General features: G+C 39.2%; 1 protein-coding gene across 1 annotated transcript in view; it reads right to left on the bottom strand.

Moving 5' to 3' along the window:
* arhgap24 (Rho GTPase activating protein 24) overlaps positions 1 to 26,123 on the bottom strand; it is a 68,224-nt gene that overhangs the window by 26,181 nt on the left and 15,920 nt on the right. The window contains exon 3 of the mRNA XM_039779009.1: positions 14,809 to 14,896. Within this exon, the coding sequence (XP_039634943.1) occupies positions 14,809 to 14,896 (88 nt within the window). The remainder of the gene's footprint in view (positions 1 to 14,808; positions 14,897 to 26,123) is intronic.

Below are 26,123 nucleotides of genomic sequence, written 5' to 3'. Positions count from 1 at the left end.
AAACAACATCCACCACATACAAAAGGTATGCAGCTTATTGTTTGGACATGCTCAATTCCCCGGTCTCCTGCTTTTTGTCACGTATTGAATCAGCAGTTCAGCTCATCACACGAGAGTCTGTGTCTGGTTGACATGCGAAGAATATATGCATGGGTCAAATAAATGTGTGTAAAATGTGTCTTTTGTTCAGCTGCGTTACATTCTCAATATCTTATTTGTTGTCCTTCACAGCTCTGATACAAAGCCATTTACCACCACAAGCTGCTCGTTTATCATCTTTTCATTATCTGACAGTTTTGTGAATACTTTGTAGCCTGCTACACAATATACAAAGTGTCGCAGGCGACTTTGGGATGTCCACTCATCCTACACGTTGTCCTCTTGTGTTGTTACTGCAGCTGCCTTTTCCCATTTAGTGGTTGTTCAATCATGGCTTTATGAAAAATGGGCTTCATCATTCACTGTGCAGTTTAAGCCATTAAGCGAGCACCCACGAGCTTTGGTCCCATCACTAAAATACATAAACTGCACATTGTGTTGTTACTGAGACACATTAGAGGACTGTAAATGCTGATCAGACTGCTGTTGAAGATACTGACAACATATAAAACCATCACTCATATTCATGTGCTGTTAGAAAGTTGTATCCTCCCACTTACAAAAGAAAGTGTTTTATGTGCACATATGTGCATGTGTAGACGTGAGGGAAAACATATATGGTGCATCTTTCCTTAAAGCAATATTTCGACATTTTGGGAAATTATTTGCTTTCTTGCTATGAGATGAGAAGGTTGATACTACTGTCATATTTTTCTATTAAATATGAATCTAAAGCCAGCAGCTGGTTACCTTAGCTTAGCATAAAGACACAGAAAGTGAATCTCTTGATTTTAGCCTCACTCCTTAGCATAACCCTAAAAAACTACTTTCTTTGGGGGCAGTTTGTCTTCCAACAGCTGGATGTAACAGTCCATCTCTTTTCTTAACAACTATTGCGTCAAACTTAGAGATGTTAGCCATCACACTCAGCATTTGACAACCATAAAAGGACAATATTTTCTACAAACTTCAGCTTTCACTGAACTAAACACTCTCCAGACCGTCTTTCTTAATGAGCAGTCTGTAAAAATCCCACAAAGAAGGGAGGCATCCTTGTCAGAGAGTCCAATGCCCCCTTTAACAAACCTGATCATTATAAAGATCTCCACTCTGAGTCTACAATGACTGAGTAGCTTGCTGCTGCAGCTCTGGCAGCCCAAACTCAGACAGCACCTCCTCTAATGTTACCTTGGAAAACCTGGTCAGTGACCTTTTCCTAATCCACAAAGCAAACTCCAAACCTTTCAACATTCTGTGAGAGGGTAAAACAATGATTCCTCTGCTTTGAAAAAGGAGTGTGCATTGTTACTTTTAAATCCATTTGACAGTCAGACAGACTTTCCTTTCCAGCACCTTGTCACAAGCTTTCAGCGGAAAGGAGTTTGAGTTGTCTGTGTTTGAGGACACAATCCCCAAAATGTTCTGCTTCCAGCTTCTGCCAGTACAATGGAGCTGCTCCTAAATTCTATGTGACACTGAAGAGTCTTTTCAATCACAGCACTCCAACTTTATCCAGACAGAATTCATCCATGCCTACGGCCTTGACATCAATGTGTTTTCTAACTATCTCAGCAACCTCTGCCAAGGAAATGTTCTCAGACTCCAAAATGGTTCTCCTTTTTCTACCATTTTATTTCCCAAATTACTTTTTACATCTTCAAACTATTTCCCCAGTTGATTTCCAGCATTTCCCTTCCTCTGCAAAGACACACTGAGAAATGGCCGGCCTTTGCCTTCTGGGACACCAAATGGTGAATCCACTACTCAGTGTAAAAATCATCCTATTTTGCCCCCATTATCTGCTCCTCCCAAGCTTCTGCTTTGGCAGCTAGGCAGCTTACCAGCCTACAAATAACTTTCAGAGGAAGGAGTACCAACTGGGTTCAGAGGTCCTATTTTAGACTGAACAAAAACACACTGGTCTTCACTGGCATCAACCAGCAGCACTTTTAGCTTCCACTTCCAACTAGCTAACTCCAATTAGCCGCTTCCATGGCAGCAGAGGTATTTGGACAGGAAGGATGGTGAGAGACATTTTAGTTGGCATCCAGCCCTGTCTTTGTCTTTGCTTTCAAATTAAATAATTTAGTTTCAATGATACAGGTGAAGTGTTGATTAGTTTACAAGCTGTTTCCCATCATAGTTTAGCGTGTTAGCATGCTAATATTTTCTGACATTAGTACAAAGACCAAGTACAGCTGAGGGTGATGGGGGTTAGTTTTGCAGATATTTAGTCTCTAGAACTGGACACATTTTAGATTTTGACCTGATTGTGGTGATAGATGAAAAGTTAACACAAATTATCTTGAGAAGTACGTACCAAATTCCATTGCAGTCCATAATTGTCGAGATATTTCACTCAAAACCATAAATGGCAACCTCATGGTTGAGCTAGAGGAAAATCCAGGTCATCTCCAAAGTCATTGAAATGTGTTATAGGGACCATGAATGTGTGTACAAAATGTTGTGCCAATCCATGTTATAGCTATAGAGATATTTCACTGGATAACAGAAACATTTGAACTGCTTGTGGTGCTTTATGTAAAAATCAGCAAAATCATTAGAATTCATCTTCCGGGGGCTATGAGTATGGCTAATAAATTTCATGAAATCCATCCAATAGTTGGTATGATATTTCCCTAAATAAAAGGGGATCACCCAATCAGTATGATTCATCATCTGGGGACCATCAAAGTGGTGGACTAACCAACAGAATGACATAGCTGTTCATATCGCTAACATGGCTAAAAAAACACAATGTAATAATGTCAACACAATGCACACTGAACTGTCACAATCTCAATCACAAACATCTTCCCCTGAGATCCGCCCTCCCCTGGAAAAAAAGGTTACTAATGAAGCCAGTCGGTGGCTCACTGTTTTCTACGCTGAATGTTGCATCAGAGGAAGAAAACTTGACATCATGATCTAATTCAATATGAAAAACGTCTGTTTTTGACTATTCTCTCATTTTATGCTGCCAGGACGTTGATAGCAGCCATACGAGTCTGTCTGATGGTCCTCTGCCTCTTTGTAAACGCTGGTCTGCTTGGGATCATAAATTCAGCTATCAAGAGAACAACAAGGGATGTGAGTCTCAGAGGCCCCATAGCAGAAATGTCAACAGCAGCAGATTGCCAGGCCACAACTCCTCCAGGAGGCCATATGCCGCTGGGCCACAGACAGCACGCTAGAAAAACATGTGATGTGCATAAACATGTCTACACACACACACACACACACACACACACACACACACACACACACACACACACACACACACACACACACACACACACATACACAAACATACACTGAGACAAGAGAGAGAAAAGAGAAGTTCAGTTTCTGACCTTTTTGAAAATGTCATATCACAAAGCAAATTCTTGTGAGAGAAAGGACACAGGCTCTGAACAGAGTGGGGGCTGGGGGGCGTACAATTTAAGATAGTCAACACTATTATGTGCAAAACACAATCTTGTCACTCATGCTTTTATGGGCTTCTTCATTTTTAACACAATATCCATACATTTCACTGCTTACCCTCTTAATGCATGCCTTGACAATGCTTTATTCCTCTTGGATTTACGATGCATTAGAAGTATGCCTTGTATGGGCACTATACATCCAACTGCTAATTAAATCAATATATCAAAACCTCTGAAACAGAAAGCTGCTTCTTGTTTATATCCTGTGTCAGATTAATTTGATCAAACTTGTGTATGGATTAATATATATTCTAGCTATGCAGTGAAGTGGGTGTAAGAGGTGGAGAAGTAATTATATTTCCTGGAGCTTTTTCATTTAATATAGCTGGGAGGGGTTTTCTCCCTGTGATCCTTGGAGTTTGATGACTAACCCTGTTGTAAAATAGTGTATTTTATTTAAATTATGATCTATTTTTATATGTTTTTCTCTTTGTTTTTTCTTTGCAGATTCTTACTTTTATCATCTTTCTTTTCCCTTTGACACTTGATGCGTATCTTGTACATTGTACTGCCACACCTTTTTCTTTGAAATCTCCTCTATGTGAACTATTTCTTTGACGGTGTTTGATTCTTTTTAATTGAATGTACCTGATCTGTCTTCACTGGGGCTGTGCAGTAATCTTTATTCTTCTGCTTGATCTGTTTGATTCTATTTTTTCTTATTTCATGTTCTATTTTATTTTACTCTTTTACAATCCTATCCATATGTATGTTTAACCCATTTTCTTGTGTCTCTTTTATATATTGTCTTAATTACTTTTATGTCTTATGTAAAGCACTTTGACTTGTTGTAGAAATGTGCGATACAAAGAAATCTGCCTTTCCTTGATTATATCAACATATTTAAAAGAGCATGGACTGTCACACACCTGCGCATTAAGGAAGGTGTGAACTAAAAACCAAAACTCTATACAATAAATAATAGGAAGATTTTAAAGTTCCTGGTTTTGTGTGCAAACTAGTTGCTTCTCTTTGGAGCATGCCTTGTTATAGAACCGTAAATTAAGCTGTGAGCCTGTTGTGGACTTAAAATAGCCCAAGGTCTTTCAGGCACTCCATAAACACCATGGTAATGTGTGCATTGTAGAGCTACAGATGAGGCTGACATGAGAGGATAAAACTTGATTATAAAACTAATATAATACTAATATTCTGTACTAACTCTCTGAAATAAACATGAGCTGCACCAGTGGTCATTGAACCTGATTAAACAAAAGAGTGCACACATACAGTATATACACATACAACCAATGCCAGCACCAGAAGTTATCCATGAAAAAAAACAATACATACATATATCCTGACACTGAAATGTCAGCAGCACACTACAGATTCATATACTTTCTAAGGTACTCCACTGGGGGCTTATACACTGGTGCCTAGAGCTAAATATTCTCAGCCTGCCATATTTAGTACCATCCACGAACAAGTGGAATAATTGTTTGGGGTATTAAAGCCCCCCCTGCTGGCTTGGGCCTTTTTTATTTATTTATTCATTTCACCCATCCATCTTCCCATCATCAACTTTAGGTGCTTATATTCCACATGCCAGATGAACAGTAGGCCTACAGTGGTCTGTAGTCTTATAAGTGCATGTCTGTCTTCACCCTCCAATAGTAATCATTCAGTCATTACTTTTTAATTAGAAGTCTGTATATAGGTTTAGGTAAGATTAGCATGTTATCCTGATAAAGCACATTCCTAGACTGATCATCCAATGACAGTTTGTTTTAATTTTTTTATTTTTCAAACAACATAAAATAATAAACCAAAAAATAAATTACAAGACAGAGATTTTCACTCAATAACCAGAATAATAACGATAAGTAGGGTCTCTATGCTAGAGGTCTTCAAATGTATACCTACTTAGGGTTCCATTAGGCCTATGGTAATACCCATAGGTAATACCAGAGTGAAGATCAGACAGCTGCAATCACGATAGAAGAATGTGTGCGTGTGTGTGTGTGTGTGTGTGTGCGTGTGTGTGTGTGTGTGTGGGGCCAAGGTGGTACCAAATGACCTACGCGAGCCTATACATCTATGGTGCGCGCGATTGGCAGGTGAAAGGTCAAAGAGCACAGGTCAGGCTGAAGATTTGCAAATATCGTATCCTACAGACTAAAGAAAAAAATCATTGTTTGTTAGCCTACAGATCCTTGCTAAAATAACACACATTATCATTTAACCATAATTAAATTTTAATATTTTTCAACGAAAATTTGAAAAATTATACAAAAATGATCATTCACTCCAATATCTTGAATCATAACGCAATATCAGTCAAAAATAATCGCAGTTAGATATTTTCCTCATATCATGCAGCCCTACTTGTTAATAGTAATCAGTTCTAAAATCGGTGCCAATCGGGTCTCTGTCTCCCGGGTACAGTCGGGTTCGAGTCTGACATTTCTTGGTTCTACGCGGATCCGGGTCCCAGCTTTCGAATAATAGACGGGTCCGGTTTGGTTCCGGGAAGTAGCCTACTTTTTTGGGTTTGGGCGTGCATTTTTGCACACGTCAAAACCTCTATACATTAGCATCTTCTGTGCATGTCCAGTCTGATTTACTCACACTCTGCCATGCCTGCCGACTCATATTTACATTGTGATTATCATAACTCAGTCACACAAGTCACATAATTAATAACACATTCACCTCAGTGACATATGACACTCATAAGTCTTTGCAGAGGTCACCAAGGTGGCTCTATATAGCTATCCATCAGGCATGCATGTCATGATAATGATGGAGCGATATTCAAGGACGCACTGACTCCAAAAACTAATTTACATATGAAACTCATTAAATGTTATCACTGATGACATTTGTTTAAATGGCAAAGTAATAGTAAAACCAGGATGTAAAGAACTGCAATAAAACAAAAAAAAGTGAACTCAAGGTCCACTTAGTAGCTTTTTCCAGAGCTCTCAATTGCGTCTGGCAGTCTTTATCAGTGGATAGAGTTTACTCAGTTATTGCTCAGTAACTGTTAATTACTGTATTACTAATTAGTCGATAAAACAATTTTCCCACTCAAATACCAACAGTGTAGGCTATAATCCAAGCAATTAAAGTATTTGTAAATTTATGAATTCAATCATATTTTAGTGAATGTTAGTAACTTAAGTAAATTCGGCACTATAGTCATTACTGTACATGTATGTAGATATTAACTCTCATCACAAAGACTAAAATCTTGCAGAATTCGTGAAGATTTATACGTTAGTGCATTGCTTCCATTTGTGACAATATATGTATATGTTTATGTACATATTGTATATGTTAAATGCAGAGGGTACATTCCTCGTTAAAAGCTGTACATATATGTACTTGGCAAATAAAGGATATATATGAAAATGCACTCCATTTTATTCAATGCAAAAAAGATTAATTTATAGACAGGATTGGATTAGGGGACTATCCGCAGTACTGCAGTGACACAGAAAACCACATGAGGGCACTATGGCCTCTATTTAGACAGGGGCTCTGAGCCTTTTCTTCATCCCAATTTAATCACAACACTGTGTCAACTCAAAATGAGGAAATACCTAGATATAACTTTACTTTGTACAATAAGCTGAAGCCAAAACATGTGCCCTTAGATACTAAAGAGGAAACTCTTCAGGTATGTATTATAGACTCAGGCTTTGCCCTGTAAACAGTCATTATGCTTGAGGCTGTCCACCTGCTCATGGCAGCATGATGCCAAGGTCCTCCCATGAATGAAGGGATGGTGGCCTCTGGGGTGAGCGGGGAAATATTCCCATAATTCAGCAGCGGTGATTTGCTGTGGCCTGACCAGCCACTCCAACCAGGCTATCAAGAGAAACCGAAAGAGAGAGAGAGAGCAAAATATTGTGTGTGTGTATGTGTGTGTGTGTGTGTGTGTGTGTGTGTGTGTGTGTGTGTGTGTGTGTGTGTGTGTGTGTGTGTGTGTGTGTGTGCGTGTCATACTGAACTCTGCAGCCAAACATCTTGTGTTTATTAGAGCTTAGGGATAGAGGAGTGCACTCTTTCTCCATCAAAATCACAGCGGGGAGTGTTTCCTGTGTTTATTCTTGTTTTATATGACTGGGATGGTGAATCACAGTTGGATCACCACGGAGAGTGACATTTCGCTACAGGTATTCATGCAGCTTCAACAGGTAAATAAATGAAGAGTCTGTGCCATTTTGACTAACTTCATCATAGCTAAAGGCAGGCTCTGCTTGCTCATTGTATTACAGTCTCATAACCCAGATCCAGTTATATCACACAGCTGTATTCAGATCATACCTGACAGTCTTTGGTGGATTCACCAACATCAGACAATACTGCACGCTGATCCTGAGCAGCAGGATGTTCTGATATGTATTCTAGATGTATGGACTACGAGAATTTTTTTTTTTTTAATTCTGTCAGTGTATGAGAGATACTCTTAAGAAGCTACCTTTTTCTGTGATCCCTTTAGGAAGTTTCAGAATTTAGAAAAGTTTGCAGGTGCATCCAAATGTGGCTACACAGAAAAATGTCTTCTATCATAATGTGCATGGCATGAAAATGTTCTGCATAGATAATCTGCAAAATAAACATTTAATGCCATGAACAAAATATTTGTACACGTGCATTTTGGTTGTTAATCCCTCTTCGCTTTAGCACAGGCCCATGTGTGCTTGCACATGTTGTAACCTGTCAGTGTGATGGAAGACTGCACTGGTGCTTAGTCTTGGTGTGGGCGAGCAAAACAAAAGCCCCACTGTGTCTGTACCTGTGTGCCTCTGTCATACAGTTAATAATAAACAAATGATTCTGGTCTAAATATTGTTAGCCATGTGGTGAATCTGCTTCATAAGCCCCCTCTCTTCCGCACTCATCATCCAGGTGTGGATGTGTGCAGTGAAAGAGACCATGACAAGAGAGAGGAAAAGAAAAAGCATCAGAGTGCCCACAACACAGGTGAATAAAGGTTGCAGAGATTTTTCGGAACATTTTCAAGGCACAGAGTAGGGTGACCGATACTGGTTTTTCAAGGCCGATAACGATTTTAGTAGTTAAAGATCCCATGACATGGTGCTCTTTGGATGCTTTTATATAGGCCTTAGTGGTCCCCTAATACTGTATCTGAAGTCTGTTTCCCGAAATTCAGCCTTGGTGCAGAATTACTGGAGGAACGCATATTAATGTTAAAAAAACCTCATAAAGTGAAATGTTCATGCCATGGGACCTTTAATGAAACCGATGGCTGATATTTGGAACCGATATGCATTTACAGTGAAAATAAAAAAATATCTTTAAGTCAAAATTAAGATTTTGGAATGTTACAAACTCCAACACAAAACTTTGTTTAAATGCTTTAAGCAATTATTTAATAAATTAGAAACTTTCAACATAATACATGGTAAAAGATAGTCAGAAAGTGTTGTGGGCGGGACATGAGGTCAGACTCAATGGTGAGTGAAACCGAAGCAGAGGGACAGACACAGAGCTGTAGCGGAGCCACTTTTTAATTAAGTAACTTTATTGGGTATCAGGCAAATAAAACGCCGATACACATAATCTGCAAACTGCCAAAAAAACGCACTGATAATTGGCTAGGGTAAATAATCGGTCTATCACTAGCACAGAGTAACTAAGTAAAACTCTCCAGAAAATCTAAAAATACAGAGTTGTGTCTTAATCTGAGAGCAGAGTCGGCACAGATGTCCTGATGCTGCTATTCAAGCCCCTGGCAGTCACCCGATACCCAGCTCGTGTTCAGAGCTCACCAGCACCCTTGCAAGACAACGGACATCTCTGTACAACTCTGACTTCCACCCCATTTCCCTTGCTCCATACCCCCATCACATCCTGTCTGTCTGTCTGCCAGAGACTGTCCATGTGTTGTGTTCAAACTGCACGGCCCCATTTAGACCAGTGGAATATATGTGTTGTGTTTTCCTTTCATTTGCTCTCTCTGCTTCTCTAAGACCTCTTTATTTGCAGTCTCATAACAAGCCATGTTCTTTTTCTCCATAGGGCTTTCAGAATGGCGAAAACAGTTTAGTAGTATTAGTGGTATTTTAGAGAATTCAAGTCTGTTGAGTCCTTGTTTTGGTTTAACAACCCAGAGGCCCTTGTAGTGAACATTCAGATATAGTCACATTTAAATCTACATGTTTGCGTGAGTGATTATACAGCATCGGAGACTTGACCATAACAAGCTTGGCCTTTGATAGTTTGAATAAAACGTTTACTACTGATAGCGTGTACCGAAACTACGCAACTTGGTACTTGGAATAATTTGACATTTTGGGAAATTTGCTTATTTGTTTTCTTAATTAGAGAGTAAAAGAGAAAATCAATAACACTCATATATATCTGTTCAATTTGAAGCTACAGCCAGCTGGTTATCTTAGTTTAGCATAAGAAACAGGTTTAGTAAACACTCATAAAACCAAAACTTGTTGTTTTTACACTTTTGTACAGAGCAAATAAGGAGATATAACGTCTTAAATAATGAGCTTTAGAGGTGCTGTATTTTGTTACCTTTGGACAGAGCCAGTCTTGCTGTTTCCAGTCTACTGTCTGTGGCCTTTATTTAGCACTGCAGTATGGGTATACAATATATAGGGATCCGAGTGTTCCACCTCTTACTAGTTCCTATTTTTAACTTAACAAAAAGTATACATCCTCTGTGTATATTATATAAGAGCATTTTATTCAAAAAACAAAGAAGAAAAACAACACATGCCAACTAGTTAAGGACAAAAAGAAGAAAATGTTACATACAATGAAGTAAGCCTCATCAGTCATTTAAAATACTAGTACAGTCATTATCTCTGTGTCCTCAAAACCATGCAGTACTGAAACAATACAAAACATGAGCTGCTTAATTTTGAACTGCTCCTGACAGATATTTGACCACATTCACCATTACTAGTGCTACAAAAGAAACACCAAACTCTTTCATAAAACCTCCATATCCAACATAGATGCCCTAGATACTTGGAACATTTGACAACCTTGTAAGGTGAGTTAAGTGGAACACGGCAGCTGTAAACTGTACAAATTATGTTATGCCTGCTTTTGCAGGCAGAGAAAACTGAGTCACTGGATTTCAAATTTACTCCTCCCTCTTTCAGTTTTTTTTACAGAAGCTTATACAGTCTGGTCCAGTGGGGGAAAAAAGATTAAAACTGTTTGTAGTGGCGGAGACTTTTTTTTGCTAGTTTACCAGCGGAAAAAAGGGTCCCATGCGCCTGGCGCACGGATCAAAAGGGTTGTACTTAGTGTCTTAATTAATCATTGGTGTGTTTTGGGAGTAACATGCAATTAATCAATCAAAGTGTCATCTCCCATTCCCTTTAAAAGCCAGGCGCATTTGTACCTTGGCACATTGCTATTATGATGGCAGATTTGCTAAGCAGGAAGGAGAGATTTTCAGGAGAAGAAACAGATCTGCTTGTGCGTGAAGTGATAGGGCCCTAAGTCTCATAAGTCAGGAGAAATTGAAAAGCTGTCAATACACCACATATTTTCTCCAGAGGAAAAAAACCACATCAATTCACACAACCAATTTCTGTTCACATGCTTCACGTGTTAAAACGTATACTGGAGCACCTGGAAAGAGGAAAATGAAAATGAGACCTAAAGGGAGAACATTGAGTCAGTGAAGCATGGGAAGATTGAATTCTTTAGTGTACTGTAATCAAAGTCGTACTACAAAATCAATTGGAATAAGACTGATGGCAACTTGGTTCATATCAGAGATCATATTCAGCAGTGCCTTAGAATATTTCACCATCTTCATCCTTCGAAAAGTTGGTTAAAATATATAATCACAACACTGATGCGATCTGATCTGGATGTCCCCGATCCTCTGCAACATTAAACCCTATGTTCTGGTCATGCATTTCAGCAGTAATGTTAGGCTTGGAATTATGTGCCACACACAGTTTCAATTATAGTTCTCAGCTCTGTAGCTACAATGGTTGTGTCAACAGCATATAAATATCATACTAAAAACACATTTATTTGTATATAGGTATTTTTCAGTTGGACATCGCAAACTTTTTTGCAACTTTCACTGTCTCCCGCAACTTCATTGCAACAAACATACAAAAGACATTGCAACTTTTATCGCAATTTTTTACAAAAGCTCCAGCGAAATCAGGCATTTTGGGCCCAACCCGGTCTCACTCGAAGGCGTACAAATAACACGGGTTTCTGCCTGTGAAATACGTGCAATGTGTACGCGAAAGTGAAATTCTACGTGCATTACATACGCGGAGCGCTCCAATTGAAGTAATGGGGACCGGTGCGTTTTATATGCACGCAGCTTGCGTCACCATGTTGTGTGTTATCGCGAGAACAGCATCACGCACAAAAACATAGATATGGTTGGGTTTAGAAAAATAATGCAGGGAAAGGCTTTAGTAACACAAGAAAGTCACAAAAACACACTAATAAACGGTTGGGTTTAGGGAAGAAACATCAAAAGCACACTAATAAACGGTTGGGTTTAGGGAAGAAACATTGGGGAAGGCTTAACAAAAAAACACTACAAAGTCGCAAAAACGCCGCCACATAAACACGCTAATAAACGGCAATAAACAACAAAAAACACATGCTGAAAATCGCCAAACACGGGATACTGAAAAGCGCCAAAACGGAACGGGCCCGGTCTCCTGGGTGAAAGTCCTGTGTTTTACCCATCCATCACCCCAACCAACCTCCTTACGCGGTCCCATGTCCCTTTATACTATAAGCGAAGTGGGTTCCATTACTGTAATTGGGCGCTCCCACGTATCTACTATACGCTGGTGACAACAATCTCACAAATTGAAATGGAGGGACTGCTTGTATGTGTAAATGTACTTGGCAAATAAAGGTAATATTTCTATAACCTGATCTGAGAGGTGATGAAACAGCATAAAAATACCATCAAATCCCCTCATATCTAATGCTTTTAGACACTGAATGCTGCTTTATATAGAGGAAACTACCACTACATTAGTGCTGTCAGTAAAACGTGTTATTAACGGCGTCAATTTTTTTATTGTGAGATTAACGTTCTTTTTGGCATAGCAAACTTTGTAGTTTTTTTCACATGCTGTTGCAACAACTAGTAATGTTAGAAAAACTACAACACCACACCGGATCTAGCTAGACCGGAAACAAAATAACCGGCACGCCGCACACACTTGTTTGGGCTTGCGAGCCGGCCAAAGAGTAGTAGGCTAATGTTATGTTTGGAGCGGATGGCGAGTGCTAGATGCCGAAATGGATGCCAATAAGATTCTGAATGGAAAGTTTACTTTTGAAAAGTTGCCAAATGGTTCCACTGACAAGACCAAAGTGATCTGTGTGTTTTGTCGTTGTAAACTGAGCTATGATTGCAAATACGAAATCAAAATACCACTTGATGGCCAAGCACACAGCTGATGCGAATTCTCCGCCCCCTCGTCAAAGCCAGGCGACAAAAAGAAATCAAGGGACATTTAGAATAGATAAAAATGTGCGATAAATTGCGATTAATTGCAATTAATTGCGATTCATTGCGAGTTAACTATGACTTAATGCGATTAATCGCAATTAAATATTTTAATCGTTTGACAGCACAAGTGCTGATACATCAAAATGTCATTTTCTACCATGGCATAGGCACACAAACATATGGACATCAAACTGTTGAATTGTTTCTCTATCTAACACAACCACCACTTCCAACCATGAGAACTATTAATCACAAGTTGACTTTTTCAATGTGAACATGGAGTGGCTGCATGAAATTATCTCTGCAGGAAACTGTTAATCCTCATCTGTTGTAGTAACTATTAAAAAAACAAAACAGCAAATTAATTTGCATCCAAAAACAAAAGCATCATTAAGATCACATCTGGACTTTTCATTTGTCAGCTCTGACCAGCTGCCCAAGTTACTTATTTAATTTTGGCTCAGTCTCAGCCTTTAATTAACCTTTTACTGACAAACGTTATCTTCGCCATTATCTGCCGGGTCACACTGTTTTCCAGTTTGTGTGTGTCCAATGGGAGCCACAAATCGTGTGAGAAAATGTCTTGATACTTATATGTTGGTTTCCTCTGAGAGAACTACAGTGGATACACACCAGGGGAAAGATAAAGAGACATAAAATGCTAGTAGTTGTTGCACACATCCGGTGTCTTCTGCAATCTTTTTACTGTAGATGGATCAACTGGTGCGGCTGCTGCACTGCGCTACTGTATCTTTTACCAGCTGTCTCTATTTCCCCAGTGTGCATGTGTGTTTTAAATATCTATTCCATAGACTCACATTCCTGGCACCGCTCTGCCTGGGAAAATACCCCACTATTCCTTTGTGTTGTACTCGGCCATGTTTCCATACAGTCTCCTGGCATCTGCGCATGTGTTCGTCTTTGAGTTTATGTGTGGGAGTATGTGTGGTCAGTGGTTTAAGTCAGCTTACTAAACTAAACTAAACAGTTTAACATTTTTGGAGGCCCACTTATTGGCTTTGTTGCCGAGAGTTAGATGAGATGATTGATACCGCTCTCAGAGAGTTGTATCAATATTCTAATCTAACTCTCGGTAACAAAGTAAATGAGTATTTGTCTCACAAAAACAATTCCTTTAAAGAAAAACAGTAGACTATATATATATATATATATATATATATATATATATATATATATATATATATATATATATATATATATATATATATAAATAAAAGTGTACTGTAACTGTAATGTATAGGGCAATGTCAAACTGGAACATATTGCCTCTGCATTTAACACAAATGACATGATAGTGGGGATGTGAATGTGGATTAATGTTGTGTTTACCAATATTGTATTGATAATATGGTATTCATATGGTATATCATATATAAGTATGAATGTAACGTTGATTTTCTTGTTTTGTTTTATCTTTTGTGTGGACCCCAGGAAGAATAGTTGTTACTACTACAACTAATGTGGATCCTAAATAAATAGAAAAGTCCATTTTATAACTCTATAACTTCATATGTATATATGCAATCCAGGCAAACAGCAGGCAAATAGAATGGTTAACATCAAAAGCAGCATGTATAAAATCAGACTACTTTCACAGAGTTTAAGACGTCACCCACATTTATTTGCTGCAGAAAAGAGTGATTAAAAAAACATATGTTTTTGTTCCTGGTCATGCTCCAGTCAACATTGCTATCATCATTTTGTCCTCAGTAAAGATAAAAACTGATTAAATTGCTTTCGTCTTACCTGGAATGACCTCGAAGAGAAATTTCCCCCCTTCATCGCCGCTGGTTGGATGCTCTGTAACTTTGTTTCCAGGTAAGAAAATGGCTCCCTGTGGGGATCAAAGAAAGGGCTGATGAGATGCAATAATATCCCAAAGACTATTTGAGTTAGGATGTTTAAAACTTAATTCTGGCTCACTGACTGGCTTTTGGTTTGTAAATCTGGCAAAGTATAGGAATATTTATGTTGAATAGATAAATCCATATTCTTTTTCATTGGCTGTTTGGAACAGATACAATGTGTTCTCTAACAAAATTTTTTTATTATATCCGAGCAGTTTTTTTTGGTAGCACACCAACTCTCACACATTATCACAGAAGAAATATGTTTAAAACACTGACATGTTAATCAAAGGATTTTGCATTGTCATATACATCAGCATCTCTGCCGGCCGAGAAGGTGGTGCATATGTCCCCAGGGGGGATCTGGATGATGAAGCTGAGCCGTTATAAAATGTGGCAAAGTGGCAGCATCATAGAGGATTACCCTTTCTCTGCCTCAGCTCTGTCCACATTGATACATCATTTGTGTGACACTGAAAGCCAGATATTCTCTGCTTTAAATAGCAGGAGCATCAGCTTCATAAGCTTTTTCCACAGTCAACCTCTCAATAACTTTACTGTCGAGACTTCCTGCCCATTTAAAAGGCTGTGGGGCAGATCTATGTATCTAGTCTTCACTAGTCTATATCGACAAGGTTTCATTTGCGGGATTGTTCCGCCCGGGTGTCCCTCATTTTCGGCCAGATGTCCCTCACCTTCCGCTTTCTTTGTGTTGGCGTTCTAAACTCTGTTCAATTTATGAGGACTATGGTTAACTGCTCCTCAGATCTCTGCAGGGTAAATCCAGAATCTGTCGAATCTGAGTTTTTGTTGCACGACTAAAACAACTTTTGACTGTACACATGTTCCACCAAAACAAGTTTGTTTCTGAGGCTATTTTGCAGAGGCACCGTATTACGTAAGACGATTCTGATTGGTTTAAAGAAATGCCAATGAACCAGAGCACGTTTTTCTTAATTCCGGAATGCTGTGTGGACTAGCACTGTGGAGATAGGTCTGGCAATGCGAGACTAAGTCTGCGTGACTATAAAAAAGGATTACAACACAGCCTGCTGCAGGTTGACCCTTTATGCATTCAAACAGTGACTTTTCACTTGTTTAACAACTCGGACATCAGTGTCACAATGCAGCATCTGATAGTCATTAGGGTGCCCGCTATCTGGGTTAATGTTAACGCAGACAAGATGTACACTGGTGACAGGCAGCATCAATATTTCGGAACCACACACATTAACAGGATCTGAGGGGACTGAGTTTCCTTCCTGCTGAGAGAGAGAGCTCTTTAATGAGCCATAACTGTGACAACCAGGAAGTGGAAACCCTACCTGAGGCCCCAGATGAAGGGGGTTGTAAAGATGGGACAGACATGCTCCGAATTAGAGGAATGAGGGAGAGCGAGCTTGTTTGATGTGGTTTTCAGCAAGAGAATCTGCTCAGCTTCAGTATCTTGGGATTAAAAGCTTCTTTAAGAGTTTTTTTTTTCAGTGAACACAGATCTTTTTGTCATCTACTGATTCTAGGGAAACAGGAGATGACTTAAATGAATCATGTGTGGGTGAGATTTTTAAAAGAGCCTTTTGGACTGTATGTATATTTAAAAATAAATTTAAAGGACCTGTGTAGTCCCTCCATATTCTAAGCCACAGCCACACTTTCCATACTGACATCTTCCCTGGTGGCCTGTTGTTTGCTGCAGACAAACCCAACCACAGACAGTAGTAGAGTAATATTTACCGAGCAAAGACTACGGTAGCCTGCAAAAAAACTATTTTGGGGGTGTTTTCTGCATTTTTATATTGCTGTTAACAAGGATGAGGTCATTTTTTGGAAACAATGTAATGACACAAACCCACTTATCTTTTGTTCTCAACCAAAAATCTCTACACACTCATATGGGACGGAAGAGGCTCAGAGGAATCTGTTCGAGGAAAGCAACAGCAGGAGGCTCAGGTTTTTAAGCAGCAGACCAGCCTGTCACGGGGGCTGTTTCTAAGGCTGTGTCCAACAGTATGCTCCAAACAAAATCCAATTTGGATTGGTTTCTCAGACTGTAAGCAAATACCAGAATACTGACTGTGTGACTCCAGCTCTGTTCAGTTAATAGCAATTGGCTGTAGCAATTAAATCCAAATGTGACGTCCTTTTTGCTCATATAACCTGACATTTTACCTCGGTGAACATTCAAGTTTGTTTATGAGTATAGTGACAGATATAGGGTGAGTGTAATAGTGTGTGTCAGTGGCTCAATCCCAAAGTGAGCCCTGAGGACTAAGGACTAAAGACTCACAGACTTAATTGATCTCAGGTGCTAAGTGAGTGAGTGTGTGAGGCCACATGGGCTCAGATAGGTAGAAATGGGATTGGGACAGCGCTTCACGAGATCACGTTACCTTGGCAACGTTCAATAACAAAGATGTTGCTGACACTTCCCGGTTTGGGAATTATCATTTTAAGTTTTTTGCTTTCCACACGGCCAAGGCAAAGGAGACGGCTGCCTGATTCCAAATTTTTTCAAACTCTTGTTTTACAAGCTGGACAACAGGTTGGTCTGTGTTCCGTGGTCATATGTCGTGCTGTTGTTTACCTTTGTAAACGTCACAACGCTTTGAACTGTGGGTAATTCCCTTTGGTGAAGTCTGCATCGATGCAGGCTCACGGAAAGGGCTCGGTAAGTGTGTACGCAAACCCTCACGGCCATTGAAATTCGACATTTGAACAACCCTAAGCCCTTACGAATTTTGCGAGGACGTGCACTAAAGTCCGTGAGTCTGTGAGTCCGGACTTTAGGATTGGGCCATTGTTCCCTGCAGCCTTGGATGTTTCCTTAATTACCCCTTAGGTCAGATTGGCTTTCTCAATGAAATGATAGGAAGACCAGCTGGACACCATGACATTTAACATGTTTTAATGAGCTGATATCATTATAATTTTGTTATCTACATAATAATGAAAATCCTGTGATGATTTGGTCAGCTGGCAAGATGCTTGAAGAGTTACTCCCTATGCAGTTTGATACCTGCATAGGTATCGGGCAACTTTCTGTGTTTACCTTCATTTGCGACTTGTGTTAATTAAATTGAAGTTTGACTCATCCGGCATATACGGAGCAACATTATTATTCATTTAGAGTTGTGTTTCTGGCCACCTAGTCTATATCAACGATGTTTCACTTCAGGGACTGTTCTCGTGCCGCCAGAAAATTGCGCTGGATGTCCTTCATTTTCGGCCGGATGTCCATCATCTTCCGCTTTCTTTGTGTTGGAATTTTAAACACCGGTCGATTTATGAGGACTATGGTTAACTGCTCCTCAGATCTCTGCTGGGTAAATCCAGACAGCTAGCTAGACCATCTGTCCAATCAGAGTTTTCTGTTGCACGACTAAAACAACTTTTGAACGTACACATGTTCCACCAAAACAAGTTCCTTCCCGAGGCCATTTTGCAGAGGAGCCATGGCTCTGTCCGGCACTTAGCTACGCCCAAGACGATTGTGATTAGTTTAAAGAAATGCTAATAAACCAGAGCACGTTTTTCCTCCCACCCCAGAATGCTGTGTGGACTAGCCAGACCCTCCTCCGGAGTGCTGTGGAGGAAGGTCTGGCAATGCGAGACTACTGGCCACCTCCATGAATGTAAGTTCAATTCTAATTATCCTTTTAGCTCTGTTTTTGCTCTCCGCCAACTCCTGAAGAAAATATCTGTCTCTTTAGCTGCTAAATGCTAATGTTTACCAGCTAGTTGCTAACATTTTTGACCAGGTAGTGTACAGTTGTTTTTTTAGCCTTTTCCCTGAAAACAGCAGCCTGCTACGCCAGAAAATGACACGATGAGAGCAGTAAGTGTGAACTAAAACAGTGAAATTGTAGATCAGAAACACATGAGCTCAAAGTCGGGTGATAATTCTCTGAGGTTTCATCATTATCAGCGACCTGTTTTCCATATAAGCAGTGATGTGATCCATCATTAATATTACGGTATTATAGCTAACCACCACCAGAATCTCTCATGGCAAACAAATGATAAAGTTTAAGTTAAGAGATAACCTTGGTTTGTTAAATAATGATCTGGACTGATGAATGAGTGTAGGAAGCTGGACATGTGGCTAGATAATGAAATGCAGAGCAATATATTGTGGAGCAGAAATTGATTTCAGATTGCAAACAGTTAAAGCTCACACTGAAGTCAATTAACCAAAAGTTATTGGTGTAACAGGTCATTTAAGTGCTCATTAAACCTTGGCTGGTTGGTCAGCGGCCCTTTTATCCAATAATTACTGTTCTCCAGTGTCAGTGACCTCTCAGACACAGGAAGTCAGTCTCTGTGGGAGACCTGCAGACGTTACCTATAGTTTTTTTTTTCTGTGTGGACTAGTAAGTGTGTAAGTGCATACGTCTGTCTATGTGTTAATTCTTTTCACTATCAGAGTCTACTTTTGCTCTATAAGACCTGTCTATTCAAGTGGCAACGAGTTATTAATGGTTGTTCTGCTCTGATCGCTCCACTGAGTCCATCGCTCCAATAAATGTCATCATTATTTCACAGTTATAAAACAGGTAGCTCTGATCTTCGGCTCCGACTTGCTAAAAGCCACTCAGTAAATCCACGTCTGCGACTGCATAACATTCATTAAAATATTAATATGCCAGTCAAACGCAATAGGGCGGAAAGAGTAGAGGACTTCTCCATTAATTATTATTTACTTGGTGGATTAACTGTGGGTGAATAATGTGAGAAGTTAGACATTATAAACCAGGAGAATATGATACAGAGTCTGAAAGTCTGAAATAAACAAGAGGAGAGTTAAAAAGTTGGGGAAATCACTAAGCAAGGCTGTAAACATTAAACCGAGTATGTGCTAAAAACAGTGAGTGACAAAACATCTCAGACATGATTTTTAATATAGAAAAGTAACGCACACAAAGGGTTTTTGTGAGGTGCTGATCATTGGAGGTAGACTTAAACGTAAGAAAAAAAGTGTCAAATATGCTGGCTCCATATGCATTCCTCAATGCAACAATGTTTGTTGTTGTTGATTTTGAAGAAGGCCTGAGGGCCAAAACGTCATCTAAATAAAATAGAGAAATGCATGTGGAGCCAGAGTGTGCAACACTTTTTTTCTTACTTTTAAGACATGATTTTTAAAAACACTAACCAAAGAAGAATGGGGAATATATATATGATGGTCTGAACACGCAACACACATTAATGATCTACCATTTAGCCAATCTAAGTGTTTTTTTGTATTTGTTCTGAAATAGATGAATCATCATAGTCAGGCTTTAATGCTGACTTTATGCAAATCACACAATATCAGGCACTAAATACACGAGTACTACACTATACTGAATACAAACACAACACTGGACCTTCTAGCAAAAAACTGTCTAATGTGCAAGAACATCTGGGAAAGAGAGCTATAGAAGCAGTCAGCAAGGACAAGAACGGTATTCCAAAACCCCAAGAAAGCCTACAGTGATTTATGTGCAAGCAACTAGAAAACTCACGCTGTCCTGTCACTTTCTTGCAGGAATACCTGTCACTTCTGCTGCTGCCTGCCTGATGCACAGACCTTTTTTTTTAATCTTCATCCAGAAAAGATCTCCCATATATAAAGTTTCATAAAATAGCATCTGCCTACACCCGTCTGAGCTTTCTCAAATCCTGAAATGTAAGACAAGAAAAGATAGGAAAGGTCTTTTTTTCCTTTTAAAGATAATAAAATGCAAAAGCAATTACTGTAAAATCTTATAAAACCAAACTGATAGAGAGTGAAGGGTATACTGTCCTCTGTAAAAATGTAAATCCTTAAGAGAATAATAATACAATGTTTCAAGAATGTTCATAACTTGTAGTTTCCACATCCTACTGTATCCCACCCTAATTCATTAAAACAAAAATAGATGATTTTTGACCTTGGGACTGAGACACATGTACTCACGCTCATATCTTGAAAATACTGCATACTGATGGTGATTATAATCTGTGACCAACATAAGAGTTTTTTTTATCAAAAATAGTTAATGACAATTCAGTTGCAAATGTGGAGGCTTGAGCATGTGGATACATTTTATGTAAATATATTGTATAATATTATGACACATACTGTATGAACAGCTCAAGATATGAGTTTTACATATTTCCTGTGAAATACTTTTATAGCTTATTCAGCTGAACTCTCAGTTCCAGTATATCTACACTTTTAAAACTAGAGCACAGCTGCAGGAGGCATCACTACTTTGCCTTGCAAAGTATACAAATAACCAACCACAGAACAGGACGGAGCCATATTCCTGCGCACTGACTATTTTTCAGTGAAATTAGTTTGCAGCTAGTTCAGCTTGGCCCTCTCTTACAGTCTAGTACCACCTTTTAAAACTGGAACGCAGCTGCATCCACCAGAGAGAAACAATATTCCTGTGTATTAACTATTCTTGCAGTGTAGTTTGGTTGTGCCCCATACTGTTTGTGTGACATCTCAAAGCAAACTGCCTGGAGTCTTAGATGATAAACATCCCCGGGACTTAAAGATAACTGGCTCATGATATGATAACATTTCATTTGGCTATACCAAAGGAAATTAATGACACAGATTGAAACTAGGTTGGTAGGTTGAACAAGTGCAAATTTCATGACAGGCTGCCTACAACTGTGTGATATATTTTGTGTGTAAAGTTTTATCAGGGATAAAAACCTTGTCATGGACCAGAGTCTTGGTCAAGGTGTGTGAATATGTGTACAGTTGACAGAACAACCATTTGTTATTACACCATTTTGCCAAGTACTGAGATTCAAAACTTTAATTTAAAAAACATGGATGCAACAAAATCCCAAAAACCTAATGTCATTTTGTACATTACTTTATATCAGTAGATAGATAGATAGATAGATAGATAGATAGATAGATAGATAGATACTTTATTGATCCCCAAGGGGAAATTCAAGGTCCCAGTAGCTTACAGACATCCCACACAACATTCACATACATCACAAACAGGATAATAAAAAGCAAATCCACATGAATAGCAGTGACAATAAAATACTAAATCAAATTAAAAATGTAAGAATCAACATGAATGTACTAAGGGATGTATAAGCATGAGACACTTGCAGTGACAGGGCAGGGACTGACCCTGTGATTCAGTATGTATGGTAAGGTGCTCTATGAGAGTGTGTGTCATGGTGGTAGTGCAAATCGGTCCAATAGTGTAAGGATAAAGTCTAGAGACCAGCATTAAATATGGACAATATAAGAGAATAATGTAAAAACTATAGCAGTGCAAGGATAACGTTTAAAAAAGACAGTAGAGATCCTATAGTACTGCCATACCAGTGTGTATGTATTGGCAACTTACCCTTTAAAAAACCTGGTCAGTTATTGCTTATGGGACATCCCATTGCCCATCCCAACAGAGAAATCAGAAAACATTTCAGATAACATTTACATTTCTATATGTTAGTTTGCATGTTTTGTATTTAGTTGTTTGTGTGTGTGCATATATTGTATATTGATTTGTGCTCCACCTTGATGTACCTTTAGTGGTAATTTAAACTCTTTCCTTCCTGCTACCCATTACGCTCTCTATAAAGCTGATGATGTTGAGTATCTTATTGAGACATGCTATGCTTGTAATATAATACCAAACCTCAAGCATGGCTTTGATTTATTGTTCAGTCTCTTAACTAAACTTCACAAAGCAAGAAGAAAGAAATGAAGATGAAATACATTTATAGACCGCAGAATTATAACAAATATCGTGATACCCGATTCTGCTCTCAGCTCTCCCTCCAGGGCTTCTGAGAGGACACAGAGTGGATTATATGGCATGAACTGATACTGCTGATACACATTTTTGTCTGACAGGTCACTTCAGTCGCTGACTTGGGGACTGAGCAGTGACTTGCCACACAAAATAAGAAGCACCCAGTAATGGTACCTCAACATGTCTCTGTTAGCTTGTCCACATTTGGTACAATTCATTTATAACCCGTCGACCCATCAGATGTATAGGAATTAGATTTGGAATTTGTAGCCACAACAATCTGAGCTATTCCTTTCCAAAAACAGCTAAAAACTTAAAATTATGCTGTTTGGAAGAACAAAAAAAAACAGTAAATTGCGGGCAAGAAAGCCAAATTCGCAAAACTACCTACAATTCAACACTTACAATTCTATTCTGCGGGACAATGCGCAGGCTAATACGTGTAAGATAAACATGGTCTTTTGCCCGGGGAAACCAAAGGAAACCCTTGTTGTATATGAAGGATTTTGATGCTCCTGCACCAGCTGCATAGTCTCTTCTTGTGAGGAAATGTGCTCCCCCACTTGTACAAATACCACTACACCTGCACATACCTAAAATGTATAGAAGTTACCACCTGAGGTATTGGAGACTGAGAAAGTGCTCAGAAAACTGAACTTGCATCAACTTGTTGCAAGTCCAGTGAGACTTAATTGACTTTTCCATCCATCAAAACAGAGCTTATTAGACATGCAGTCGCCATACAGGGAATAGTCTCTGCATTTAGTGTGCGTACTAGGAATACTGACAGCCAGAACTGTCTAATGATTAATTATTTTCATGCTCTAATGTATTGAGCCTGCTGAAGAAATGCCTGTACCTAAATATTAATGTTGAACCAAAGTAATAATGTCAGGAATAAGAGAAGATGCATTTGGCTTTTAGTATGTCACTCATACTGACTGTTGTGACCCAGCCATGTCCATACGTGTGCATGTTCAATTAATGTCACACCTACACGTAAAATCTGTGTTTGAATCTGTATCCAGAAAGATGATGTCAGGCGTGCGTTTAATGACGTACAGAAAGAGGGTGTTTAGATAATATCCACATTATTGTCCACATTCCTTTGACATTCAAGTCAGATCACGTCTGGGTGTGATGTGACTCACTGCAACCTTCACACCTTACAAGTACACATAAGTATACATTCTGCCATGTAAAATCACAAGTGTAACCATCATCTGTGTCTGTCAATGTCAAAAGTGACTACATAGTAACTGCAGCAGCAAAGGTCAGACAAATGGTACAGTGTTAATGTTTTTATCGAAACAGCAGCAAGACGACACAGTCTTGCGGTATGAATAATTACCGAACCGCAGTGGCATTTTATTTACTCTCGTTAAATGCCAAGGTCAAACTGTTTCTAGCTCAAGCAGGGAAAACAAGGGATTTTCAGTGCCTTATTGCTCTGTTACATTATTGATGTAATGCAAATTCTCATCAAAGTATTTTTCTTCAGATCATTTTGTCTGAGTTCGGACACGGCCCCCTCGTGATATGAATATTAATCAATAATTTGTAAGACTTCTTGTGGCTAGAATCGTAAATTCCTAATTACATTTTAATATGTCTTGCATTTCTTAATACATTCTAATAAAATAAAATTGGTTCAATGTATTCATTCACAATTCTCTCATTCATTCATAATGTTACCTAGCTTTACTTCGCTGGAATACAAAAACAATGCTAAGTGGTTTAAATTACAATAATCATACCATTTCACCCACTGAATGAATACTGTCTTTGTTTACGGCTCAGCCAGTTGAAATCTGAGTGCATGTGTGCGTGTGTTTGTGTGTGAGCATGTCAGTGAGTACATGCATGCTTGTGCGTGCATACATCTCCATTGGCGAGTAAGGGCAGGCAGATGGCATGTTGACGCTAAACCCACACGTGCCGTACCCTACGCATGCTTTTCAGTGACCCTTCACCTCCATCTGACTCCCATTCTTTAGATTCCACGCGTTGCTCGGAGAGGTTCGGCCCAACTGTATGGGACACAACACTCTTTGTAATAATGTTATCTACAAACCTCAGAATTCCTCTGAGCAGCAGCGTAACAATATCTCATCTGATCTGGTCTGTATAAAGTTATGTGCTACTAGTATTTCTCAAGACCAGTTTAGTAAAATTAGTTTACTTTGTGTGTTGCACATACAAACACAGAAAGGTGGACCCAACAACATATTCATTCATTTAGCTTCCCATTTTAACCATTACGACCTGTTGTGTGGCCCATTATTGGCAGGAATTTATAAGTGCTTCCGAAAAAAACATATAACCATTACAAAAACAGTTCATATGAACATTTTCTGGTTAGGTTAAAGCGACTAAAATTCAAAATTCTTATAAAAACAAGGGATCAAATGACTGTTGTGGTGGAACATGTGTACGTTCAAAGGTTGTTTTAGTCATGCAACAGAAACAGATGGTCTAGCTAGCAGTTAACCATAGTCCTCATAAATCAACCGGAGTTTAAAATTCCAACACAAAGAAAGCGGAAGGTAACGGACATCCAGCCAAAAAGAGGGACATCCGGCGGAATTTCTGGCGGCACTGGAGCAATCCCAGAAGTGGAAAGTCGTGGATATAGACTAGTTTACTCCTAACCGCTCTCATAGCATCGTTTTTCCTAGACAGTAGGCAGCTGTTTTCAACAACAAAAAAGCAATAAAAACCCACTGTATGCTACCTGCCCAGCATCTCAGTGTTGTGTTTACAACTTGTTGTTACCCAAGTTCCCAAAGAAATCAATTATTGAAGGGTTACGGATTGGTTATGCTTAGGCAACTAAAACTAATTGGTTAGGGTTTGAGAAAGATTGGATGGAGCCCTGGCCATAGTATAGGAGTTGGACACATTGTATGCCTAACCCTCCACCCAGACCTCCTGTAGAATATAGAAAAAGGTTTTGTGGCACTATAACAATGTCAAACCTTTTTGCTTCTAAGAGACCACATGACGACAAGAGGTCGCTTATCAGGAAAATGTCGCCTTTGTTTTAAAATGTGACTGTTGGTGTCTAATCAGTTCAACCTTTGTTGGCGTCTGTGTTTCCATAGGCAACAGAGAGGGGCAGATGTTCCTGTTCCCACTGAGGAAGCAGCAATTAGGCTAATGTGACAGGTAATACATTTCTTCAAACTTCACAGCATGTGAGAGAATTAATTAATAGCTGATCTAAATATGGCTTCTCACCCGTGCATTTTGTGGTCCGGGACAGGGAGATTTAACTCCACTGCACACACTCTAAGTTAAGAGATGGATCTTGGTCCCCTCTTGAACATCAGAGGCTATAGGAGCTACAGCTCTCTCTCCCATTTGCCCTACATGTGTTCTTTCTTTCGAGATGTCGGAAACTACAGTAAATCTTGTATTTTGTTGGGTACTGAGTTGGGGTGTTGTTTCTGTG

This window comes from Perca fluviatilis, chromosome 17 (assembly GCF_010015445.1).
Source record: "Perca fluviatilis chromosome 17, GENO_Pfluv_1.0, whole genome shotgun sequence".
Lineage (NCBI taxonomy): Eukaryota > Metazoa > Chordata > Actinopteri > Perciformes > Percidae > Perca > Perca fluviatilis.
This window is presented reverse-complemented; position numbering and strand designations above follow the sequence as displayed.